Source organism: Xenopus tropicalis, chromosome 2 (assembly GCF_000004195.4).
Source record: "Xenopus tropicalis strain Nigerian chromosome 2, UCB_Xtro_10.0, whole genome shotgun sequence".
NCBI classification, from domain to species: domain Eukaryota; kingdom Metazoa; phylum Chordata; class Amphibia; order Anura; family Pipidae; genus Xenopus; species Xenopus tropicalis.
The window spans coordinates 45,810,934-45,835,628 of record NC_030678.2 but is presented as its reverse complement, the minus strand read 5'-3'; the positions used below and the strand labels follow the sequence as shown (position 1 = coordinate 45,835,628).

The 24,695-nt window shown below is 39.0% G+C and overlaps 1 protein-coding gene across 2 annotated transcripts in view; it reads right to left on the bottom strand.

Annotated features, from left to right (window-relative positions):
• Positions 1-335: 335 nt before the first annotated feature.
• Positions 336-24,695, bottom strand: part of pitpna (phosphatidylinositol transfer protein alpha) — a 37,438-nt gene continuing 13,078 nt past the window's right edge. For both annotated transcript variants that reach the window (NM_001097363.1, XM_018091036.2), the window contains 10 exon segments: positions 336-4,041; positions 5,264-5,330; positions 6,229-6,351; positions 8,702-8,812; positions 9,060-9,137; positions 9,606-9,689; positions 9,842-9,916; positions 13,028-13,035; positions 14,283-14,374; positions 14,963-15,108. In NM_001097363.1, the coding sequence (NP_001090832.1) occupies positions 5,283-5,330; positions 6,229-6,351; positions 8,702-8,812; positions 9,060-9,137; positions 9,606-9,689; positions 9,842-9,916; positions 13,028-13,035; positions 14,283-14,374; positions 14,963-15,108 (765 nt within the window). In that variant the 3' untranslated portion in view covers positions 336-4,041; positions 5,264-5,282.

The window sequence follows — 24,695 nt, the reverse complement described above, 5'->3', positions numbered from 1 at the left end:
GTGTGTATTGTGTATCAGACGAAATTCTTGGGGAACCTACAGTGGAAGTCACTTTCGTACAATTGGTGTCTACAACTATTTAATGTTCAGAACATCCTCCGATTTGTATTTTAAGGGCTTTATCCTACAATTTCATTTCGAATATTAGTTACAGATTGTTGCATTTAAACGTACGACCAATATCTGAATGTTCATCGGAACAAGACTAAAATCTGAATGTGTATGGCCACCTTAAGTCTTTAGTTCAGGCACAGATTTGTGTTTGCAGTTTATTTTGATTGTTGCTAAGACAATGCATACAATGTGAGAAATAGCAATAAATAAGATACAACTACTAAGTCTTGTAGAATATTTATTTCCAATATACCTGCATTGGAATATTAGACAAAAAGGCACAAACTCACATGAAAGAAACATTATCTAGGCAATTCTACAAATAGTACTTATTTCAAAATAAATAATGTTGTTAAACAATCAAAATCAGTTTGAATTTGAGCTGAAGTTTACATGAAATACAAGCAGAAAAAAGAAAAGCAGTAGATTGGATTTTAACAGTTAATATGAGCAGTGTGTGATGACTACAGTATATTCTTCAGCTTGTGGCGCCTGTACTGAAATGGTCGCTATGGGTTATTGCCATCCACACGAGTTCCGAACAGTAGTGGAAGCAAACATGGGGCATGATGTGCTATAACTAATGCATGAAATTCACATGAATGATGTAAATATCAATACCCAGTGCCATTTTAATCCTTTATACCTAGACTATATTTAGCTGAGAAGAAAAAAAGCAGTAACTGGCAGTGGAATATGCTTTTTTTTGTTAAAATGATGATAATATGGAAGTATAGGTATTCTGGATTATCTTCAGCGCTGTTCAGTATCAAACATGGTTTTGTTAGACCTATCGTTTCAGAGCAAACATCTTCATTTTGTTACAGCAGAGCTACCCAACTACATGCCTTCAGGGGCACCTTACCCACAGTTTTTGCCCTTTTGATTGTCCCAGTGCTATGAATACTGTACAATTCTATCTAACTAACAAGCTGTTCTTCTGATTTCTTGGTGCTTACCTTTCTGTCTGTGCAGAGCTAGCTGAACAAAGGATGCCAGCCGATGGGGATATTGAAATGCTGCAGTGGTGTTTGCATCACTAAATATACTGTGACACAATAGGACACTTGCATAAAATCTTAAATGCAGTCAACCAACAATAACCTTAAATCCTAATATAACCCTATAGCTGCAAGATACATAAATCACATACATAGAATATTTGGATTGCCAGTACTTAAAGCTGAGTTGAAAACACCCACTCCAAACTGCTACCTTTTTATATAATACATATTTGGTCCCTCCACATATGTAATTATGCAGCAATACATGAATCTAGGTGATAATTTCCCATGTAGGCCTAGGCACCCTCAATTCATGTCAAAGCAAACAATTCACAGTGGCAAGCAGCTGTTTTGACTACGGCTACAGGTATCAGCTATCTATATGCTCTGTGAGCCTCTGCCACTTATGCTTCTGAGGCCTGGAGTTGGACAGCCCTGTGCATAACAGGAGAAATACAAAATGAAAACTGAACTAGCAATAGCTGTAAGTTTCTCTCATTATTAAACAGACCTGACTTGAATTTTAGCACCTTACAAAAAAATCACATTTCTTTATCAAGGGTTAAAGACTGCTGATTGTTTAAAAAACAAAAACAAAAAAAACTACTGAACATTTGTGCCTTTTTACTTTTAAGGAATTTATTTTATCAGTAAAAGTTAAATAATTTAATTTTCTCCTACAATATATTATAATAGAAGTGTTTTAATAATACCCCATTTTCTTATCAGCATTTCGCAAAGGTCATTGACAACATTGTTGCAAAACCAGTGCCAGATCTATTACACACCATTAAAAGCAACAGTTAGAATGAAATAGGATTTGCAGAAAACACATAATTTCTTCACTTTAAGAATAGCTATAAATTGCCTTTTGTGCTAGTGGGGTGTTAGGGCAAATATTAACCTATTCTTACTATACATGAGGTGTTGGTGGCTCCAATAGATTTGGTTATCTTCCCATAATAATTCTAAAACTAAACATAAACCTTCATTAATAACTGACGCTGAAACAATTCTACCCAAGATTGAGCTACATTTATAGTCTGCCAATATACTCAAACTGTAACAACACAGAAAAAAAATCAGTTTATATATCCAATCAGATTTTTAAATCACACAAGAAATGCTAGTAGCTAAGATTTAGTGACTCCAACCTAAAATGTCACATTCAGAAAGCTACAGATGGACAATTTCTGCTTCAGACAAAAACAATTCAGGTAAAACACTGGTAAAGTTCAGGTTCAGTTATTTACCTTCCATAAAGCAGCAGCATCTCTATTCACTTATCAGTACTTATGGACCACCAAGGTTCACCTATGTGCCATACAAAGTAGGGATAGCACAACCAGGGGCCTTGCACAATTAAGATCAGCATGATGGTTATTGGGCTGTACGTAAATACTGTATGAGACTATAGTAAATGGAGAAGAGCGGAATTCTAGTTGCTATCAGTAAAGCAGGGCTTCTTAACCTATGTGTCAGCATCCAAAATCCTGATTAGGATAATCATTCTGATGACAAGTCAAAAAATGTACTCCAACAACAATAGCAATTAAAAGTACAATTAAAATGGAATCTAGGGTTGCACACTCCTAGAATTATATTGGTTGCCATTTTAGAAATTAAGCCTGTTAATCTGCTTGAGTGCCTTTCGTTTACAATCCCAAGACCTAGGGAACCAGATCCTTTAAAACAAGCACGCGAGTGGCAAACGTGGAGATCCTGAGATATTTAGGGAAGCGTTAGTCCTTAGAACTCTTAAAATATGTAATGCCATGGGAACAAACACTCAATCCATTACAAGAACAAGGGGGATGAGTTATACCATTACTATGGCATGAGCTTTTCCATTTTAGGGATACATTTGAAGGAACTTCAATATAACTCAAATTTTTTAAAAAAAGCAATATTCTATTTAAAGATTTGTTCTTCATTGCCAAAAAAAAAAAAAAAGTTTTACAGAGCCTTTTAAAAATAAGTGTCCTGTTTTTAAGAAGTTAATTGAATCAAATATCTAACAGTTACAAGCATATGATGGAAAACTAAAGAAACATATTGAAAAGGACCATGGTAGCTGAATATATACATATGTAGCAAGGATCGATATTATTGCACAAGTGCTGGTTTGATACAACTGGGCATGCTCCATCCTTCCAACAGGATCTCCCAAATGGGGTGCAGAGCAATCCCGCTCCCCTTTGGTTTCAGATAACCTTTGATTGGTGAAGCACAGTTATATTTTGCAGCACTGTTTTATATATATATACGTACAGAAATGTCTTCTTTGAAGAAGGCAGGCAGACTTTTTTTTTTGCACAATCTAAAACCATTCAAAAAGGAGTGACAAAAAAACCTAAAAGATCTTATACATTTCTAAAAGGCAAAAGTGGATCTCTGGCGATGCATTGCCAAGCCCTTTTTACAAGCAAAAGAAACAATGCCAAGAGGAAATAATAAAAATAGATTTTAGCTGTTAAAAATTGTTGAAAAATTAAGGAAAACAAAAAACAAACAGCTGAACGCAGTGAATCCCAATGTTCAAAAAAAAAAAAAAAAGTGGCAAAACAAGACAAACCATCAGCAATCCACAATATCACGGGACACTGTTTTTACTAAAATGACATTTGAATTAAAGAGAAGCTCAATGAAAAATATTCAGAAATGAAAACTTAAGAGGAATGGGCTGTGTTAATACAAGAATATATACACAATGCACCTGAGGAGTGAGCTAATTCCTTACGCATTTGCAAAAATCTTAGCTCTTGCGTGTAACGGGAATACTAGCTCACGATATTGAGAGGTGCCTAGAGTTAGCTACAAAGGGGTTAAAAGAGTCTGCCAAAACAGGAAGTAGGGCCTGATCCACAAGTTAGTTATCTATCAGGACTGGAGCATGGAGTTGTCCCATTGGTCAAAACTTCAACTGAAAGAGAAGAAAGAAAAAATAAAATACACTGTGTTATTATGTTACATGTTGAAGTGTTATAAGGTGCGTATGGATTCCTACCTACCCCAATAAAAAAATATGGGACGGATTTATGAAAATGTTCCAATGTTCCAATGCTCCAATCCTGATTGTCAGCAGTTCAAATGTTATCAGCCCAGGATGTTATAACTGAAGGAGAAAGAAAAGTACAATCACTAGGGGGGTGCCAAAATGTTGGCAACCCTCAGTGATTGTAATGACTTTCCTGGTCCTTGGCCAGTGCTCCTGTTAGCAGAAAACTGCCCTGGTCTGGGGTTCCTGCGAGGTAGCAATCTTCTTCCTTCCATCTTTTTTTTTTATGATCCTGGGGCTGACGCATGAGCCGTAGAGTGTTAAAGTTTGGCTTCTCACTCTACTGTGCATGTGGAACAGTGCAAATAAGGAAGACGGAAGATAATTGCTTGCTTACCCCGGCCCCCGGGCCGCTGCAATTTTCTGCTAACGGGAGCACCGGCCCAGGGTATCAGGTAGGTGATTACAATCCCGGACTGATATCATTTGAGCTGCTCATAATTCGAATTGGAGCTTAACATTTTCATAAATCAGCCCCATTTTTTAATTAGGGTAGGTAGGAATCCATACTCAAGTCAAGGAAAACCCATTTCTAATACAGTGAGCTAAACATCTATAAAAAAAAGACAATTTTCTTGGACCAACACATACACTGCATATCTTCAACATGAATCAAACAAAACTTATCAACATATTCAGGGTACTTGTTGGCCCTGAAAGAAGAAAACGGTCTTTTTTTATAGGTAAAAAAAAAATAAATATTGCTGTGAAATGCAAATTGCACTCAAAAATTTGTAAATGAGATTTGTATGAGCACGTTTATTATGCACAAATATAGCGCCAATTTTATATTTGTGGATAGTTTTGCGAATATTTTTTCCGCTTAACTTGGAGTGTGCATATAAAGATTCGCAATTTGAGAATATGCCATATTTAAAATGCTTTAAGGACATTTAAAATTTCGTAATTATGTTTGCACATTAAATGAACCAGTCTTGTCCAGCTTTATAAATATAAACACAGGCAGGGCAAATATGTTCATTGTACAAATAATTCTGCGCTGCACAAATTTTATAAATGACCCCCACAAAATTTAATGAATTTAATAAGAATAATGTACAAGTAAAATACTCTAAACTGTACTTACAGAATTCACTACTCCAGTATTAATCATCTGCAGCCATCATTCCTTTCACTGGATCCCTCTCCCGCATCTGTAGGCAAAAAAAAAAAAAAAAATGTTGGTTTTACATAATCATATATAAATGTAATGTAAATATATCTTTGCTATGTTTGTTATAATTACCCCAGGCTCAGTTTGAGGGATGTCAACAAGCACTCACTGTATTTACACTTTTAGTATAGGGACTTGGGACAGGGTCATATGTGAAACTAAGTTGCAGAAGCAATACTTCTCAAAGGCTGCATAGAATTCCTGCAAATTAGTGTTGGCAAGTTCAGGTCAGTAAGAAACCTACATTGTTTCTCTGCTACTGTCCCAATGGGACTGAAGGTGAACCATGCACTACTAATAGAGACCATTATTAAAGAGCATATATACCTGCATTTTTAATTTCTATAATATTACCAATATTAAAAAAAATATTGCTTTGGCACTGCATCTTCAGTCTATTAAAAATACAGCAAAAGTGCCAAAAGTGCCTTTGCACTAAGGACTATGAGAGACAGGAGCTTTATTGCCCACAGGAGTGAAGATTTCCCTGCTTGAGTTAAAGGGGACATATTGTGTGAAAAATGAATGTGCCAATGAATTGTACTTCTAAATATAGAAGGAATAAGCTTTGAAGAGTAGCGTTTTGGGCTGATTTTTGGTAGGGACCGTTAGGACACACCCATCCCTCAGAGAGGCTCTATAGGAAGCTCCAATAAAGAAGCCATTTTTACACATAGTATTCATTTTTTGCCCAAAGTTAAACCAGCACCATATATTATACATAAATGCCTACAAGATTGGAAGTTTATTAGTGTATCCTATAGGTCTCCTTTAATGCCCACCATCTAACATTGCCCTTAATATATAAATATTAAGGCTTGTGCAGCATGGGAAAGCAGAAGAGATGATTAAAGCGAAAATCAGACAGATTCACCAACCTCATCAAGCTGTTTCTTTGTCTCATCTTCCATTCTGCGAATATCCTCCATTGTTAGTTCCACCCATCTGTCCAGCCAACAGAAAAGTTGACGATGGAAATTTGTAAACAGCCTCTTCTCTTGCTGACAACAAGAAACAAATAGGCTACCAGTTAAAAAAATAATCTATAATTCAAATACCAATACTATGCTATCATGCTAGGGGTTCTAAAGCATTTGTCAGGGTTCCAACCAAATAAACCAAAGCGCTATGAAACATATATTTTAATGAAATACCAAGCCTTCTGTCCTTTTAAAAACCAATATGCACAACTTTCTCTTTTTACATATATCTATGTATTAGGCGTTACATACTTTCCTTTGGTCCAATAGCCCATTATATCCAATTAAGAGTTGATTCTTGTTTTAATTATACTAATTTCATACATAGTAAGTTAGTTTGAAAAAAAAAAAAACCACATCCATTAAGTTCAACCTTTTATGCCTATATATAACCCGCCTAACTGCTAGTTGATCCAGAAGAAGCAAAAAAAAAAACCCTTCTGAAGCCTCTCTAATTTGCCGCAGAGGGGGAAAAATTCCTTCCTGACTCCGAGATGGCAATTGGACCAGTCCCTGGATCAACTTGTACTATGAGTTATCTTCCATAACCATGTATTCCTTTAGCCATCCAACCCCTTGAAGTTATCCAATATATCAGCCAGTACAACTGATTCTGGGAGAGAATTTCACAACTTTCCAGCTCTCACTATAAAAAAAAAACCTTTCAGAATATTTAGATAAAAGCTCCTTTCTTCTAGTCAGAATGGGTACCCTTGTGTCCGCTGGAAGGAGCTACTGGTAAATTAAGCAATAGACAGATTATTATATCATCCCCTTATATATTAAAACATAGTTATCATGTTACCCCTTAAGCGCCACTTCTCCAGCAAAAAGAATCTCAACCTGGCCAGTCTTTCTTCATAATTGAGACTTTCCATATGCTTTACCAGCTTAGTTGCCCTTCTCTGGCCCCTCTCTAACTCAATAATGTCCCATTTAAGACCAAAATGGAACAGCATATTCAAGATGTGGCCTTACAAGCACTCTGTAAAGTGAAAGAATAACCCCCTCCATCGGTGAATCTATGTCCCTTTTTATACAGTTTAAAATATTGTTTGCCCTTGCAGCTGCTGCCTGGCATTGCTTGCTACAGCCAAGTTTATTATCTACAAGGACTCCAAGGCCCTTTTCCATTATGGGGTTGCCTAACACAATCCCATTAAGGGTATAAGTGGCTTGCATATTTTTACATCCCAGGTGCATGACCTTACATTTATTGACATTAAAGCTCATCTGCCACTTAGCCGCCCAGATTGCCAGTTTGTCAAGATCCTGCTGCAAGGATGCCGCATCCTGAAAGGAATGAATTGGGCTGCAGAGATTTGTGTCATCTGCAAACACTGATACATTACTTACTATACCTTCCCCTAAGTCAGTGCTGTCGAACTGGTGGCCCGTGGCCCCCCTCTTGTGTGGCCCTCCACCTATCTGGCTGCTGTGACTGCTTACCTTTGTGTAAACTTTAAATGGTATCAGTAGTAAGATTAACTAGCCCCCTGCATTGATCTCGCATCAGATTTAGGCAGTAAACCCTCTGTATTGTTTAAACATGTAATCTCCTGTACTGTTCACACCTTTTAATCCATGCAGGCAGACACAGGCAGCAAAGGGCAGGCAGAGCATGGCACACACAAGCAGCATAGGGCAGGTAGTGTAAGGCACACACGGGCAGTACTCTGCCTGCCTTATGCTGCCCATGTGTACCGTACTCTGCCTGCCTTATGCTGCCCATGTGTGTGCCATGCTCTGTCTGCCCTATGCTGCCTTTGTGTGCCATGCTCGGTCTGCCCTAAGCTGCCTGTGTGTGCCATGCTCTGTCTGCCCTATGCTGTATTTATGTGCCATGCTCTGCCTGCCCTATGCTGCCTGTGGGAGGTGAACCTGGCAGGGAGAGTTTGTTAATAGTCATTATATGGTCCCTAAGGTGTGTAATTATATGCTGGGAGTTGCAATGCTATCCAGGAAAATGGGGCATATGGATTTAATGTTATGTCTTAATATGACATAATATAATTCTTTCACATATGAATGAAGGGGGATATCCCTACAGTGAGCACCAACCATTTGGGTTTTTGCTGCGCTACCACCATTAATGTGGGTATGACGTTTAAAGCTCTTGTGATAACATGGGAGTGGTTTGAAGTGAGTCAAAAGAGCTGAAATCACCCTATGGCTAGCAAAATGTATTGTGAAAACGAAAAAAAGTTAATTTGGTTGATTCTGTCCATGGGATTCCCACTACCAGCAGATGTTCGGAGTTACTTATATAAAAGTGCCTGACCTCATCAAGATGACTATTTTACATAAAGATGGAATAAAGACACACATAAAGATACAATAATAATATATATGCTTTCTGTTCCACACTAACCTTTTGTATGAAGCTCTCAATTTTGTTCTGCAGGCCCCACCATTTGAACTTGACTGTGACCAGCTTGTAAGCGCACATGTGAGGACAGTCCTTCTGCTGCCCCAACGTTTTCTATAAGAAGCAGCGCACAAAAAGGATCAGTGAAGTTTCTCAATATAAATCACTGCAAAAAAATAATGAAAAATTAAATTCAGGATTTGAAAAATCCTAGCTTGCTGCCTTTTTAATGATAAGGAGGAAATAAGTTATTAAGTTGGAAATAAGAACGCCAAAAACAACAACATCTGGATTTATGTGTCTTGGGCATCTGATTAATAAAAACAAAACAAACAAAAAAAACCCCCATAGAAATAATGACCTTCCAATCAGGGCACAATGGTCCACGACCAGTCTTGACAGACTTAAATTTTGCTGGGTCCTCCTCTGGTTTATAATCCTAAAAAAAAAAAAAGAAATGTTGTCATGCAGTTTGCTAATAACCAGACAGGTAAGCAAAGTATATTTTATAAAGTGACATGGAAACACTGCTCTACATAAAAGGTAACTGTATGGATAAAACAAAAGTGATTAAAAAATTCTTGACCACTGTAAGGTTCAATGATAATAGCTCAGGAGAGCAGGGTGCAGACAAACTGGAGCTTCTCTCCCCACCCTTGATAAAGGTTACTAGCATTGCAGGCTCCTATACTAGTTGTATGTTCTTTGTGTAGCTTTTACTAAATAGCCTTGCACTTTGTAGCTATCCTACAAAAATTTGTAATAAGAAGGCAGCATTAATAATGGGAAGCAGTAAAAACAATCCGGGGTGGATGTAGAAAGCAGTTGTCATGGTTCCATATGATTCAGTCCATTCAGGTTATGATCCCTTTGTACACATATATCATAATTATTCCATTAAACCAACCTTAGTAAGAACCTGGCTTCGGTCAGCAATATCAATTTGAACCACCTCCACGTTCTTCCAGACATCTGGCTCCAGCTTGTGCACCTAGAGAGCAATGACAGCAAGCTTCAGATTGTACTGCTCACAGTGCATTGCAGGTCTGTTATAAAGTGCAGCAATATAAATTATTGTTGCATTTTTAAATTTTGTTTAAACAGGGAGAAAGTAAGAGGGAGGGCATAGAGCCCAACACTTACATTTTCCTGCATTCCTAGATCTGGCTTGTGCCATGTTTCAATCTTAATCAGAAAGTCATCCTTCATGTATTCATTCTGTAGCAGAATATATGGACCAGAAATTAGTTCTGAAATGCAAATCAAATTTTAAAGCAGGGTTGTTTTGGAGGGCATAGGGCTAAATAGGTCAAACCTTTAGCTCTCCAACTTTTTTGAACTCAAAGCATCTCCTGAAAGCTGTAGGCTGCATGTTATGCAGTCCTGATGTACTATCCAGTGAAAATGCATAGGCAAAAGCATGTTAAGATGGTGTTTTAAACACAACCTTACATCTTAATGTACAAACAATTGCACTGTTCAATGTCTTGAAATAAAGATATGGGGAGAAGAGCTGCCATCAGGGGGATACAGGGGGTACGGCAGTCAGGGGCCTATGACAGAGAAGGCCCCAAGAGAGGTAAAAGCATGATTTGCGGATCACAAAGGGGGTGGGGTTTGTGGGAGAGTGGTAAGGCCTTTTTTAATGGGCGTGGCTGGGGTTAATCAGGGGTATGGTTGTGAGTTGGCGGGACAGTTTTTTAATTAGGTCACCACCAACAGATTCATAATTAGTACCCCCGGGATGGGGTACTCCTAACTTAAATTTGTATGGGGGACCGGATTCCTGATGGTGGCCCTGACAGGGAGCATCAGAGTTCCCTAGTGCAGGCAACTGATGTTTTGTGGGACCCGTCAGCAAACTCCCTTAATGGAATACTAAACCTTTACATTTGTGTCATGCTCAGAACCTAATTTTCTGGGGATGCTGGCTTCTTGGTGGTAAAGTTCCACAAATTGCGAATTCCAATATTTATCAATTTAGAAATAACTTAGCAGTGTATTGCTTTTTATGGTGCTTTTAAACCCCGAATGGAATAAAGAACTACTTGTGCGAAACCTCTCAGGAGCTTTAATGTCCAAATGAATAGCAGACTAGTTAATGGTAAATAACTGCTGTTTCTTAAAAATCTCAGTCCTTTTTAATGGAGGCTCATGATCTCAGGAGAAAGATTTCTGTTTGAAGAATCCATCAGCACTTATATTAACTGGTGCTTAGGGAGTTCAGGTCTATAAATAATTATTACATTCCCCAAACAGCCCAAGTTCCCACTGGGACAAAAGCTTTCTCTACTCTATGCAAGTATGAGAGGGGAAAAACAACTTTAATTTCATTTGGATTAAAGGGGAAATTACAACAGCTCAGGAAATATAGCTTGTGCTGAAAATATGTTCAACCCATTATTTTATGGACTATAAGACTAATTTTGAACCACCAGGCACAAAAGAGAGAGAGAGCATTAAATAGGGGTTTACCAAATGCTGGAGTGCAGGAATTCAGGTTTTACATGAATCCCCCTTTTGCAGGATTTAGAATCAGCTAAATTCCACCAAACTTGATCTAAATCCTTACTGTCACGTGCCTTTAATCTGCGGGCCGAGTGAAAGCAACAACTTTTTATTAATTGTAGATATTGCAACTTTTGTCACTGGTGCCTATATATACAGTGGCTTGCAAAAGTATTCGGCCCCCTTGAACTTTTCCACATTTTGCCACATTACAGCTACAAACATGAATCAATTTTATTGGAATTCCACGTGAAAGACCAATACAAAGTTGTGTACACGTGAGAAGTGGAAGGAAAATCATACATGATTCCAAACATTTTTTACAAATAAATAACTGCAAAGTGGGGTGTGCGTAATAATTCAGCCCCCTGAGTCAATACTTTGCAGCAAAAGGTGGTTCTACAATTCCAGCTGCCAGGCTTTTAGGGTATGTCTCTACCAGCTTTGCACATCTAGAGACGAAAATCCTTGCCCATTCTTCTTTGCAAAACAGCTCCAGCTCAGTCAGATTAGATGGACAGCGTTTGTGAACAGCAGTTTTCAGATCTTGCCACAGATTCTCAATTGGATTTAGATCTGGACTTTGACTGGGCCATTCTAACACATGGATATGTTTTGTTTTAAACTATTCCATTGTTGCCCTGGCTTTATGTTTAGGGTCGTTGTCCTGCTGGAAGGTGAACCTCCGCCCCAGTCTCAAGTCTTTTGCAGACTCCAAGAGGTTTTCTTCCAAGATTGCCCTGTATTTGGCTCCATCCATCTTCCCATCAACTCTGAGCAGCTTCCCTGTCCCTGCTGAAGAGAAGCACCCCCAGAGCATGATGCTGCTACCACCATATTTGACAGTGGGGATGGTGTGTTCAGAGTGAGGTGCAGTGTTAGTTTTCCGCCACACATAGCGTTTTGCATTTTGGCCAAAAAGTTCCATTTTGGTCTCATCTGACCAGAGCACCTTCTTCCACATGTTTGCTGTGGCAAACTGCAAACGGAACTTCTTATGGTTTTCTGTTAACAATGGCTTTCTTCTTGCCACTCTTCCATAAAGGCCAACTTTGTGCAGTGCACGACTAATAGTTGTCCTATGGACAGATTCCCCCACCTGAGCTGTAGATCTCTGCAGCTCGTCCAGAGTCACCATGGGCCTCTTGGCTGCATTTCTGATCAGTGCTCTCCTTGTTCGGCCTGTGAGTTTAGGTGGACGGCCTTGTCTTGGTAGGTTTACAGTTGTGCCATACTCCTTCCATTTCTGAATGATCGCTTGAACAGTGCTCCGTGGGATGTTCAAGGCTTTGGAAATCTTTTTGTAGCCTAAGCCTGCTTTAAATTTCTCAATAACTTTATCCCTGACCTGTCTGGTGTGTTCTTTGGACTTCATGGTGTTGTTGCTCCCAATATTCTCTTAGACAACCTCTGAGGCCGTCACAGAGCAGCTGTATTTGTACTGACATTAGATTACACACAGGTGCACTCTATTTAGTCATTAGCACTCATCAGGCAATGTCTATGGGCAACTGACTGCACTCAGACCAAAGGGGGCTGAATAATTACGCACACCCCACTTTGCAGTTATTTATTTGTAAAAAATGTTTGGAATCATGTATGATTTTCCTTCCACTTCTCACGTGTACACCACTTTGTATTGGTCTTTCACGTGGAATTCCAATAAAATTGATTCATGTTTGTGGCTGTAATGTGACAAAATGTGGAAAAGTTCAAGGGGACCGAATACTTTTGCAAGCCACTGTAAATATGCCAAATAGGAAAGAGGATTCAGCATTAGGTCAATTATTGAGTCAGCACAAAAAAACATTAGATACTTACTGTAATTACTGTGTACAGATTATGAAAAGGAAAGAGAAAAATGTAATTAATATCCACAAGATTAACACATGAATGCATTACATAAACACAGAAGTTTAACAGTTCCAGTAGATTTACAATTAGTTGAGTTTGGCCTAATTGGATATCAAAGATTAAGACGTAAATTTGTCCCAAAACCATATTTCTTTTTCAGCAGCAAGTGACATTTCACACTACTCGCATGTAGCGGAAAAAATGTATTTAAAGCAAAGCCCTCTTGTCTTTAGGACACCAGTGAAGGTCACTGTGCAGACATGCACATAAAACATTAAACTACAGGGAACTGATACCCACTAAAATGCTTTGTTGTTTTAATCAATTTTTGCCCAGGGTTTGAAACAACATTCACTACAGCCAGGGGTGCATAATTTTTAAAAAAATAGAAACTACTAGGAATGGGCATTGTGGATCTTATTATAGTAGCGTGTTCTAAAGTTCCGATATTGCATTGGCAGATCTTGATTTTTTTTTTTTAAAAACAGACCGCCCCCCCAATCAAAGTGTGGGCACCCCTAAACTGAGGGAATGATGGAAGCTGCATAATGACTCAGGACACAGATTCAGTTTAAAATTCACTTTTAGTATGATAGAGAGTATTATTCTAAACAAATTGCAATTTGTCTTCTTTTTTTATTATTTGCAGTTTTAAATGTTAGCTTTTTGTACAGCAGGTAGAAGAATCCAAATAATCCCCATAACTGATATGGGTGACACTGGGGATCATATTTTCCTATTGTGTATATGTACAAAGATATACTTAAATATCAAGGCAGTATAATAAATTGATTTCATTACTGAAGTTTTAAATGCAATCATAGATCTTTTGTATTCTTATTTAAGTATCCCCCTTTACATCCTTTAAAGGAATTATTTAGGATATGGCTTTGGCTCCTTATTCAGTTTAAAATGTGACATACTTTTGCCATAAAAAGAGGCCAAGGGAGGAAAATGGGTGCTTGCATTTTCTGAACTTTGGAGTTTCTCCTACCACAGGTAACAAGATGCCTGTCAAAAAAGCCTAAATTATTCAGGGTAAAGAGCAGTGCAAGTGAGAAGCACCATCAGATCAGGTAACAAACTCACAACTAGAGTAATGAGCACTTTTATGGTAACAGTTCCCAGTTAGGCTGCCAGCTTGTAAGGGATTGTGTCTGGTACACAATCATTTTGTTAGTGCTACATGAAACAATGGCACTATTCATCTTTCAATACTCACTGGTTCGACAGTAAGGGTAGGCATTCCAGGCCTTTTCGTGAATATTCAAAGCCCCCTCAGGCGCCAGCATCCTAACAAACATCGGTACTTTGCTGCACAGGGATGAAATATTACATGAGACAAGTAAGCTGGAGAGTTTCCCTGGGAAACACAGAGCTCAGACTACTAATCATCTTACTGCATTACACACATTCATAAAGACTTGAGGCTTTACATAAGTATCAGTTCAATGCTGGCTTTCATTATATTAAATGCGCTAGGCCAAAACGTAGATTGCAGTTTAACAGTAGATCTTAAGATGGTAATCAGTAGATCACAGCAGCCCAGCATTGTACAAGTTCAGCTCCATCAGATCAGCCTTCAGGGTAAATGCCAATAAGATTCAGATGGCATAAGAAATAACGTAAGTGCTGGAGCTTTTTAATTAAAGCACATTGCTCCCTCAGAGTATGGCTTGATTTAGTTATACTTTCTGTAGGAGTACAGGTATAGCATTTGAGGTGTTAAATACCTGGGCACTCCTGTGCTACACCAGACAAAGCTTACTCTTGTCTAGTTACTGTGCATAACTAGACAAAGGTAAACTGTTAACATCAAAAGTGTTCCCCTCCCCCCACCCGGCATAACAATGGTCGTTTAAATAGCGATGGTCGTTTAAAAAATGAAGCGAGACAGCTTACCTCTGCAAGTGGTAAATTTTGTGTGTGTACTGACCCTTCTCACCATCTTTTTCATAAGGTTCATTCACCAGCACTTCCACACCCTCTCCTCCTCCAGTTTCATTCTTGCTGGCCTCAGCCACAGAATACAACTGCCCAACTTGGTACTGAAAAACACCAATTTTTACATTAAATGAGGATATTTTACCAGATGTCACAACAGACTGATTACAGACGGTAACTCTAGAAGTTTTAGGGCTCTGGTACACGGGGAGATTAGTCGCCCGCGGCAAAACTCCCTGCTCACGGGCGACTAATCTCCCCGAGTTGCCTTCCCCCTGCCATCCCACCGGCGAACATGTAAGTCGCCGGCGGGATGGCAGACGCGGCGGGGCGATTTTGGGAAATCGGCGAAAAAGCCTCGCGAGTCTTTTTCGGCGATTTGCGCAAAATCGCGCCGCCGCGTCTGCCATCCCGCCGGCGACTTACATGTTTGCCGGTGGGATGGCAGGGGGAAGGCAACTCGGGGAGATTAGTCGCCCGCGAGCAGGGAGTTTTGCCGCGGGCGACTAATCTCCCCGTGTACCAGAGCCCTTAGAAGTATTGTGATAACAGTAGGGATGCACAGAATCCAAGGTTTGGTTTGAGATTTGGCCAAGATTTGGCCTTTTTCAACAGGCTTCAGATTCAGCCAAATCCCTGTGCCTGGCAAAACCGATTCCAAATCCCTAATATCAAACGACTTTTTGTCACATAAACATGGAAGTTGAAAATGTTTCCCAGCATGCAAAGCACGTGGTGTTCTTTGGGGTTCGGCCGAATCCCAAAATAGTGGATTCAGTGTATCCCAACATAACAAACAGGATTGAAGAGTCAATCTGTCATACAGAAAGAATAACCTTTACATATGCATATGGAATATTTAAACTGCACAAGGTTGCTTTCATGGGATACAACTGAAATGCTCCAAGTCAGCCACCACAAGTTCATAATGGAAACCATTTTCATGCATTATTATACTTTCATCCAATTTTAAAAATATATCAAGAGACACTGTTAAGAGGTTCTACAAGAGAGAGAATGACAAGTACAGCTCTTCATTTGTAAGTGTTTATATATATTGAGGGGTTAAAGGAAATTTATCACAAAAATGATGTATGTATGTATATATATATATATATATATATATATATATATATATACACATACATACATACATACATATACACATACATATATACATACACACACACAAAAATAAACACACATAAAGGCTAACCCCTTACAGTTGTAATTATGAGGGTTTCCTTGAAGTGAAGCAGTGCAATTAGGTTTCAGTGTTTGACTTAGAATGTCAGTGGCAGTTACTGACAGTCCCCTGAGGCAAGTAAATACAGGCAGGGATGGAAGCTTTGAATTTAAAAAGAGAGAGAAAGCAGAAGAAAAAAAGTCAAAGAGAACAAGCCCAGCATGTGAGGCTTTGCTCTGTTTGTTTATAAGGCAGTTCTCTGTAAGTAATATCTTTATGCACTACAGTCTGCATTATGTGCCACAGTCCCTAATGTCTTTGTTTCTGCACCTTCTTCCCTTGGCAGATCTCAGTAATACAGGTCACAGGACAAGTTTTAAGAGGATCAGTGGGTGCCAGCATTGCTCGGATCACCTCTTTAATCCTTCCTGTTATTTCTGATCCTTTAATCTCATTTTGAGTTTTTGAAGACATGGAGAGATTTGGGAAAAAAAGATATAATATTGCAGAGGCTCTCCATTAGTTGACAGATTTAGGAAATAGCAACATCACAGAACTATCCAACTGTCTGGCATGACTGAGGGAGCAACAGAGATAAGGAAAAGTGCATTCTGTACATAGGGTGGACAATCAGCCAGCAAAGCCAACATTATTCTGCATTGCACAACTCAGACAGTTACTTTATGTTTTACATTTGATGTACTTGTGCAGTGTTTTTGAAACGAAATTTGTTACTGCACTTCAACAAATCAGGACAAAAGGGACAGTGGGAATCAAACAGTGTAGAAAGAGAGAAAAATAAAAAATACAGGAAATGAAATGGGATACACACATCCATTATAACATTGTTTTTTTAGTTCTGTTAAATTTCATTATATATATACAGGTATTGTATCTGGTATCTGGAAACCCCTTAGAACCCCCTTAGAAACCCCATAGAAAGACCATCTGTTATAAATGTATTTTAACCAAATAATTCACATTTTTAAAAGTTATTTCTTTTTCTCTGCAATAATAAAAGAGAGCCTTGTATTTGATTCCAACTAAGATATAATTAATCATTACTGGAGGAAGAAAATTAAGCAGACACGTGGTACAGGGATCCAAGTTACATAACAATCCCTTATCAAGAAAATGCTCCTCTGTTTTAAGAACCTTTAAACTAACCTAATGATATTCTATCTCCATGTCGGTGTCAGTTTGCTCATGTGTATACCCTATTGAAAAGTATAGAAATGGAGCTTGCACAACACACATCTTACAGAGTTCTTAGATAGAAGAGAATATTATTTTCACTTTGTCTAAAGTTGCTGACGTTCTTCACACGCACACGCACTCACAGGACATGGTGGCATTGAAAGAAGGACCAAGGACTTAACACTGGCTGTCAAAAGTTTGGGGGAAGGAGATTACAAAATGAAAGAAAAAAAAAAAAAAAAAAAGTAGAAATGTTTACTCTTAAGGCAATGCCAAGGACACTAGATTAGCATTTACAGTATTTAGGCATTTGCTCAGTATGCATTGATAGTCTAAAGATATTAGCTCTGCCCAGGTAATCAGCTATTTGGATAGGTTTGGATCTATATTGGCTAAATGTGTGACATGACAAGAAAGGTACTAAACCCTTCCGGAAGCAGCGTCTCCAATCTCTGTATAGCCCCACTCCATCAGCTCATTCCTTGATTTCTCATCATCTTACCTTGACAGGTTACTCCTTAATCGTTGTTGTGACCCACCTCTGCTTTCACAGCTCATTCCACTATGTTCTAATTCAATTCTCATCCCCACCCTCGCAGCTCTATCCCCAAAGTCTACCTCACCCCCTCTCCGGTTCAAGGAATTGGTAAATGTTGATAACATATTCCCTAGCCCTTAGATAACCAAATCTGTGCCCTGGCTGCAAAGGGCTAAATATCAAGGTCCTTTACCGGAATTGTCTCACCCCAACATACATTATTTTTATCTTATCTGCCTTCTATTCTGGCACTGGAAAAAAGAGAACACACTGCTCTGCTTCTCATCAGAAAGCTCTCAAGACCAGGGCCTCTCACCTTGGTCTCCGTTTATTTCTGGTTGCTGCTTTACCTGCCTGGGTTATCTTCTCTAATGTATTTATTGGATGTATTCCATAAAGATTTATGGAAAATTTGAGCACCACTTTATTTATATTACAATGTATCTGGGTTAAGAACTTCCTGTGGTCTACTGAGCTAATAATTGTTGAGTCTTACTGAAGCATTCCGCTACTATTATATACCCCTAGTGAAACTTATATAAAAAAATAAATAAATAAAAAAGGTTAAGGTTAAAAGGTTTTGTATACATTGAAATATGCATTGATTGTAATACATATAATTGTAATATGATTATCTCTGTAATATAAATCATTGCTATTATACTATTATTTCACTAGTACAATAATAATGATGCTAAAAATGCAGTGTATCCACGGAGACAGCCACTCAATGTATTTATTTCAGCTAATGGAAAAACCCCTAAAACGGTCTGTGCCCCATCCTATTGGATAATTGCACACTAGTAATTTCTGCTGGGGGGGGGGGGCAGCAAAAAAAAAAAAAAAATGACCTCCATTTAAAACAAAGTGGAGGTGCTGCAAAGCACCAGGCCCTGTGCAGTGATAGTGTATTTTGCTCCAAAATACAGTATTGTACAGTACTGAGAGTAGTACTATGACTAGCCATGTATGATCGCAATTACTAGCACCCTGCTATTACAGCTCAAAAATATGTGCTGCATCCAGACATCCTTTAAGGTGGTCTAATAACCAGTCATCAGTCTGGATGTCGCACAGAAAATAATAAAGAGAGTTCTTCAGAGTCCAAAGTGTTCATTTGCTCTTCATCCTAATATGTAATAATATTGCAACTCAAAATATACAAAATAAAAATAGCCTTTTTTTCCCCATACTAAACATGATACCTAAGAACCCAATTGCCTCCACGCCCCTTTAAAATCAGACAAGCCACTGACATCTTGCACTATAATTAGCTTATATATAGAAAAGTTACATGCATACAAATAATTTCCTAATTGCCCATGCAAAATCGGGGTTCAAAATATTATTGGGTTGAAAATGTTATTTATCCTAATGTACCAAATCACACTCAATATTAAATAAAAAGAAATTTTAAAAAAATTTGCAATGAATATTGATATGGTGTGTAGGCTACACAGCTTTTAATGTGTGGAACACAAAAGACTGCAGCTGCAGTTGTTGGCCATAAGTCTAACTTCCCTCACAACATCAGTAAGTACCAGTCACCTCTTTCTGCCATTTACATAAAATAAATATATTATAGCCATCTCAGTCTCCTATGTCCCACTAGAATTTCCTATGCCCCTTTAAGTTGCTCTCATATACATGGATTGCCCAACTATATTGGGTAATAAGCAGAGTTGTGTACTACAGTTCTCGAAAATCCCTTTTCCTGGAAGAACTTTTTCACTAGAAATTAAGTCACTTCGTTCTTCAGACGGAAAAGAAAATAGTCTGTTTCAGGCATGACAACACAGATTCTTCAGGAGTTCCCTATTTTGGCCCCTACTGCTCCGTTCACCCACGTGGCCAAGGTGCACCCAAAATATAAAAGTGTTGGAATGGAATCTCACAAAATTGTCTGTGTGTATTAGTCATCTTGTGTGACAAAGCATTTAGGGTTTGGTACTTAGGGCCTTTGCACATGAGTGTTTGCCCATGCAGCACTATGCCCCCTAGGAGGTGAATGCAGCCTGAATGGGCCTCAAACAAGGCATATTAATCAGTTTGACAGATGCACTGTCTAAAGACAAAGCAGTTTTCTAAAGGCTGAATCCTACAAATATAAAAGAACACACATTTAAGGACCATGTTGTGTTTTAGTGAAGCACCATGTGAAAAGGCAGTGCACACAGTATCCAGCTCTATCAACCTTGTTCCAATCCAGCTCAGCATGCGTTCATGGAGAGTGAAACAATGAGGGGCGACACAAGCAATTGTCACGACAGCAACAATCACACAGTGGAAAAAAATTATAACAGGTTGCACTGTATGCTGAGGAATGGTAGGAAAAATAATCTCAGTACAGAATTTTGTTGCATATTTTAGCACAAAGGCAGGTTACCATTTCCACAAACTGTATCCAAAATGTCAGAACCACAAAAGGACGAAATACAGAGATAAATTTTAAAGTTTAATTTGAAAAATGATCTAAATATTTTGAACTGTACTTTCTGAATGACACTTTAGAACACATTTGAACAGCAGCCTGTCTGTTGCTTTACAGATATGATGGAAGGCATGCTGCTGCTCTAAAAACAGAGAAAATGTCAGGAATGCCCATCGCCAGCTTCAGATAAACATGTACTGTGTCTGGAAGGAAGACTGACTGATAAGGCTGAATTTATTAAAGATGTGCAAGCAATAGTTTTGGTTTTACTAAAAGTAGTACCAGTAATCCCAATCGGCACCCATATGCCCTTCCTGCCAACTGGAATAGCTAATGAAAGGTTCAGACAAAATTAGGATCAATGAGGAGCTTGTCAACCTTTACCCTAAATAAAATATTACATGACCAGTGCCTTAGCTCAGATTCTGAATAAAAGTAACCAAGGAGAGAATGTCCATAATGAATAATACAGTGAAGCGTTTTTATAATCAAGTAAAAATGAAAATGGTGCATTTTATACATATAAATGCAGCTTACTGAAAGCATAAAATAGGCGACAATAGAAAAAAAATTTTAATCTCACATTCATATTATTTTGCTAGTTTTTGCCGAATTATTGAATCTTAGGGGACATAATGTATACATCTTTATTTAAAGGGGAAGTTAAGCTTCCCTGCCAAATTTTTAATTTTAGTACCAATACACATCCTCTAGCCCCCTTCCCTTCATGTCTCTGACACTTGCCCCATAGCATGTCCAGAACTACAGAGCTGCTCAGCAGTGTTGACTATGGCTTTTAGCTGTATCCCTCTCTTTCTCAACATCCATCTTTCTGATCAGCAAGCAGTGCATGCAAACTGTCCAAGATGGGAAGTTACATGGCCAAAGATGTGGGTGTGGCTCTGCAATTCTGGATGCACAATGGGCCGCAATTAAGTTTGTGGAAGTGACGTGGTTGGGGGAGGAAGGATGAAAGATCTGTGCACTGGCACTAAAAATTTGCCAGGAGATAATACCTAATGGGTAAAAACTTGTGGTGCTGCATTCACTAAGTGAAAGGTTAGAAATTTTAGGTGAAAAAACATGCATTATCCCAAACTGATCTTTAAAAAATGCATGGATTTGTTTCTCTAACAGGTACGTTCACTAGTACAATGCATAGGTACAGCTAAGAGTTACCTAATGGCAGATGGATTAGGAAAAGCTAAAAACAAAATTAACAAAAACCAACAAACAAATGCAAGATATGCAGATCTATTCATTTAGGGCAGTGCTGTCCAACTTCTACGGTGCCGAGGGCCGGAATTTCTCTAGCATACATGGTGGAGGGCCGCTAATGGAAGCCAGTTTTGACCACTCCCCTTTTTGAAACCACACCCACTTCAAACCACACCTATTTTATCACAATGGTGGTAGTACAGCAAAATCCCAAATGCTTGGTCCTTACTGTGGGGATATCAACCATCATTCATATGTGAAAGAATTATGTCATATTAAGATATCCCATATGCTGCCTCCTCCTCCCCTGTGGATAGCAGAGCAACCCCCAGTACATAATTACACACCTTAGGGACCATTTAATGGCTATTTCCAACTGCTAACAAACTCCCACAACAAACCCCTGCCAGGTTCACCTCCCACAAGCAGCATAGGGCAAGCAGAGTATGGCACACAAAGGCAGCACTCTGTCTGTCCTATGCTGTCTGTGTGTGCCATACTCTGCCTGTCCTACCCTGCCTGTGTGTGCCATACTCTGCCTTCCCTATGCTGCCTCTGTGTGCCATACTCTGCCTGCCCTACCCTGCCTGTGTGTGCCATACTCTGCCTGCCCTACCCTGCCTGTGTATGCCATACCCTCCCTGACCTATGCTGGCTGTATGTGCCATACTCTGCCTACAGTACCTATGTCTGAGGTGTGAAGAAGTGAACAATGGGAGTGATTACAGTCTGAGCCTGAGGTGTGAACACTGCAGGGGGTGAACAGTGCAGGTATTAAAAGGTGTGAAAAACACAGGGGATTACATGTTTAAACAATACAGAGGGATTACAGCCTGAATCTGAGGTGAGAACCATGCAGGGGGCCAGTTAATCTCAGTACTGATACAATTTAATGCTTACTCAAAAGGTATACAGTATCTAGTAGAATTAAGTCTAAAACAACTGGACTTTTCTGAGTTTTTCTTGAAAACGTTTCACCACTCATCCGAGTGGCTTCTTCAGTTCAAATGACTGGTAGGGAATTCCCCGGTATTTAAACTCGATGGTAGTAGAGTCACAGACATCCAATCACAATGGTTCCATTGAACTTGTTCAGTTAGGTGTTAGCTGAAACTGACAGGTGTAAGAAGGTATGATCCAATCATAATGGTACCAAGATTCTCATTGATGAAGGTGTTAATCCTTCAAAGTACATGACTGGAAGTGTGAACTGTTGTGAAACTGCCGGGGTAAGGATGTCAACGTGCCAGACAGGTGGGGGGGCCACACAGAGGGGGTCGCGGGCCGCCAGTTGGACAGCACTGATTTAGGGTATGCCTTGAAGCAACAATGCTCTCCAATAGCCTAAAGATGGCAAAGTAAAGCCATATCCTTCCACCAGAACCTTTCAAAGCAGCAGATTAAAAGGTTCCTAGTCAGGAAACAAACAAACGAGTAACTAATATCTAAATACAGGAATAAGACCTGTTATCCAAAATGCTTAGGACTTGGGGTTTTCCGGATAAGGGGTCTTTCTGTAATTTGGATCATCATCATACCATAGTTAAGGCTACTAAAAAGATCACATGTTAATTGAATCCACTAACATTTTTTTTTTGCCTCCAATAAGGATTAATTATATCTCAATCTGGACCAGTACAAGCTACTGTTTTTTTTTTTTATTAGAGAGAAAAAACAATTATTTTTTAAAATTTGTCTGAGAGAGACAGCCTTCCCTTAATTCAGTCCTCTCTGGATAAGGGGTTTCAGGACAACGGAACCCATACTAGAAGTGTACATAAATATGAACAAAACAACTTTGGTTCTGATCTGAGTATCCTTTGAATAAGTCACTTTTTTACTTTCAAAAAAGTAGGACCACAATTTGGATCCATTATGATTTAGGGACCGCCAAAATTTAACCATGAAAATTCCTCTGATATGCTTTGTGTGCCCACCCACAAAGTGTGCAACCAATGTTCAAATGCACTTGGGTACTATTTTTATTTTGTGCAGTCACCCCTGAGTGCTTTAAGTCTAGGACCATAGCAATTTGATCCACTGATTGGATATAGCATGAATAATATATAGTCTGTTGCACATTATATACTTTCTAATAGTTTGTTTTTTTGCACATCGCTACAGAAAAGGTCACTGACTCTAGCAGCCAAAAAGCATATTGATATTTTATTTGTGGCACTAAAGAACAGGGGGATGATTTATGAACATAGGTGCTATATTGCACAATTGCGGTTGCAAATAGCAACCAATCAGCAATTACTTTTAAACATTCTACAACAAACCAAAAAACAAAGTAAAGACCTTATCGGCTGCTACTGGCAACTGCACTTCACAAAACTAAGTGCATTTTTAAAACAACTGTGTGTGTTTTTGTGAGTTTCAAATACAAAACTTTCATTTTATTGACCTTTGAATGCACATCTAGTAGTGATGTGCAGGCTGGGCCGATACCCGCAGGACCCGGGCGGGTTCGGGCCAACCTCGGCACATGACTTGCAGTTTGCCAGCTGGTTCGGGTTGAGCTCTTCCGCTTACCCGCCTGCAATCTAACACTGCCCATTACCTCTTACGACTTCTGTATTTATAGGCGTGCGCCCAGCACGCCCCTCCCTTTTTGTGATGTCATTGCGGGGCGGGCACGGGTCGGGTTGGGATGTGTAGCATGTTGCAGCTAAAAGATGCAGTGAAATGCAAACGCAATAAACTGCAACTTCAAATGCTCATGAGTACAACCAGGCAGAATATAATGGAAACAATCTTTTGTGTTTAGGTATGCTCCAACCTGCACCTTATACATATACATACATATATACACACACACGCACTACTCCACGAGAAACATATTAATTGCAAAATAAATAATGACTGGTACTAGCAGAAAAGGGAATTTAAAAGTTACTTTAGACTAGATACAGCCTGTGAGCAACTATTACACAGATCTCTGAGCCTGTGCTGTGCTTTTGGCTTGTAGCTTCAGTGGCATAATTCTCTTACCATTTCTTTTTCCTTTGCATGTGAAAACTCCCTACTGCCAGGCCAGGGCTGAGCTTAATGCATGAGTCATAACAGGGAACAGAATCCTGACCAATATAATAAGTGGGCTGAACGGCATAAGGAACAT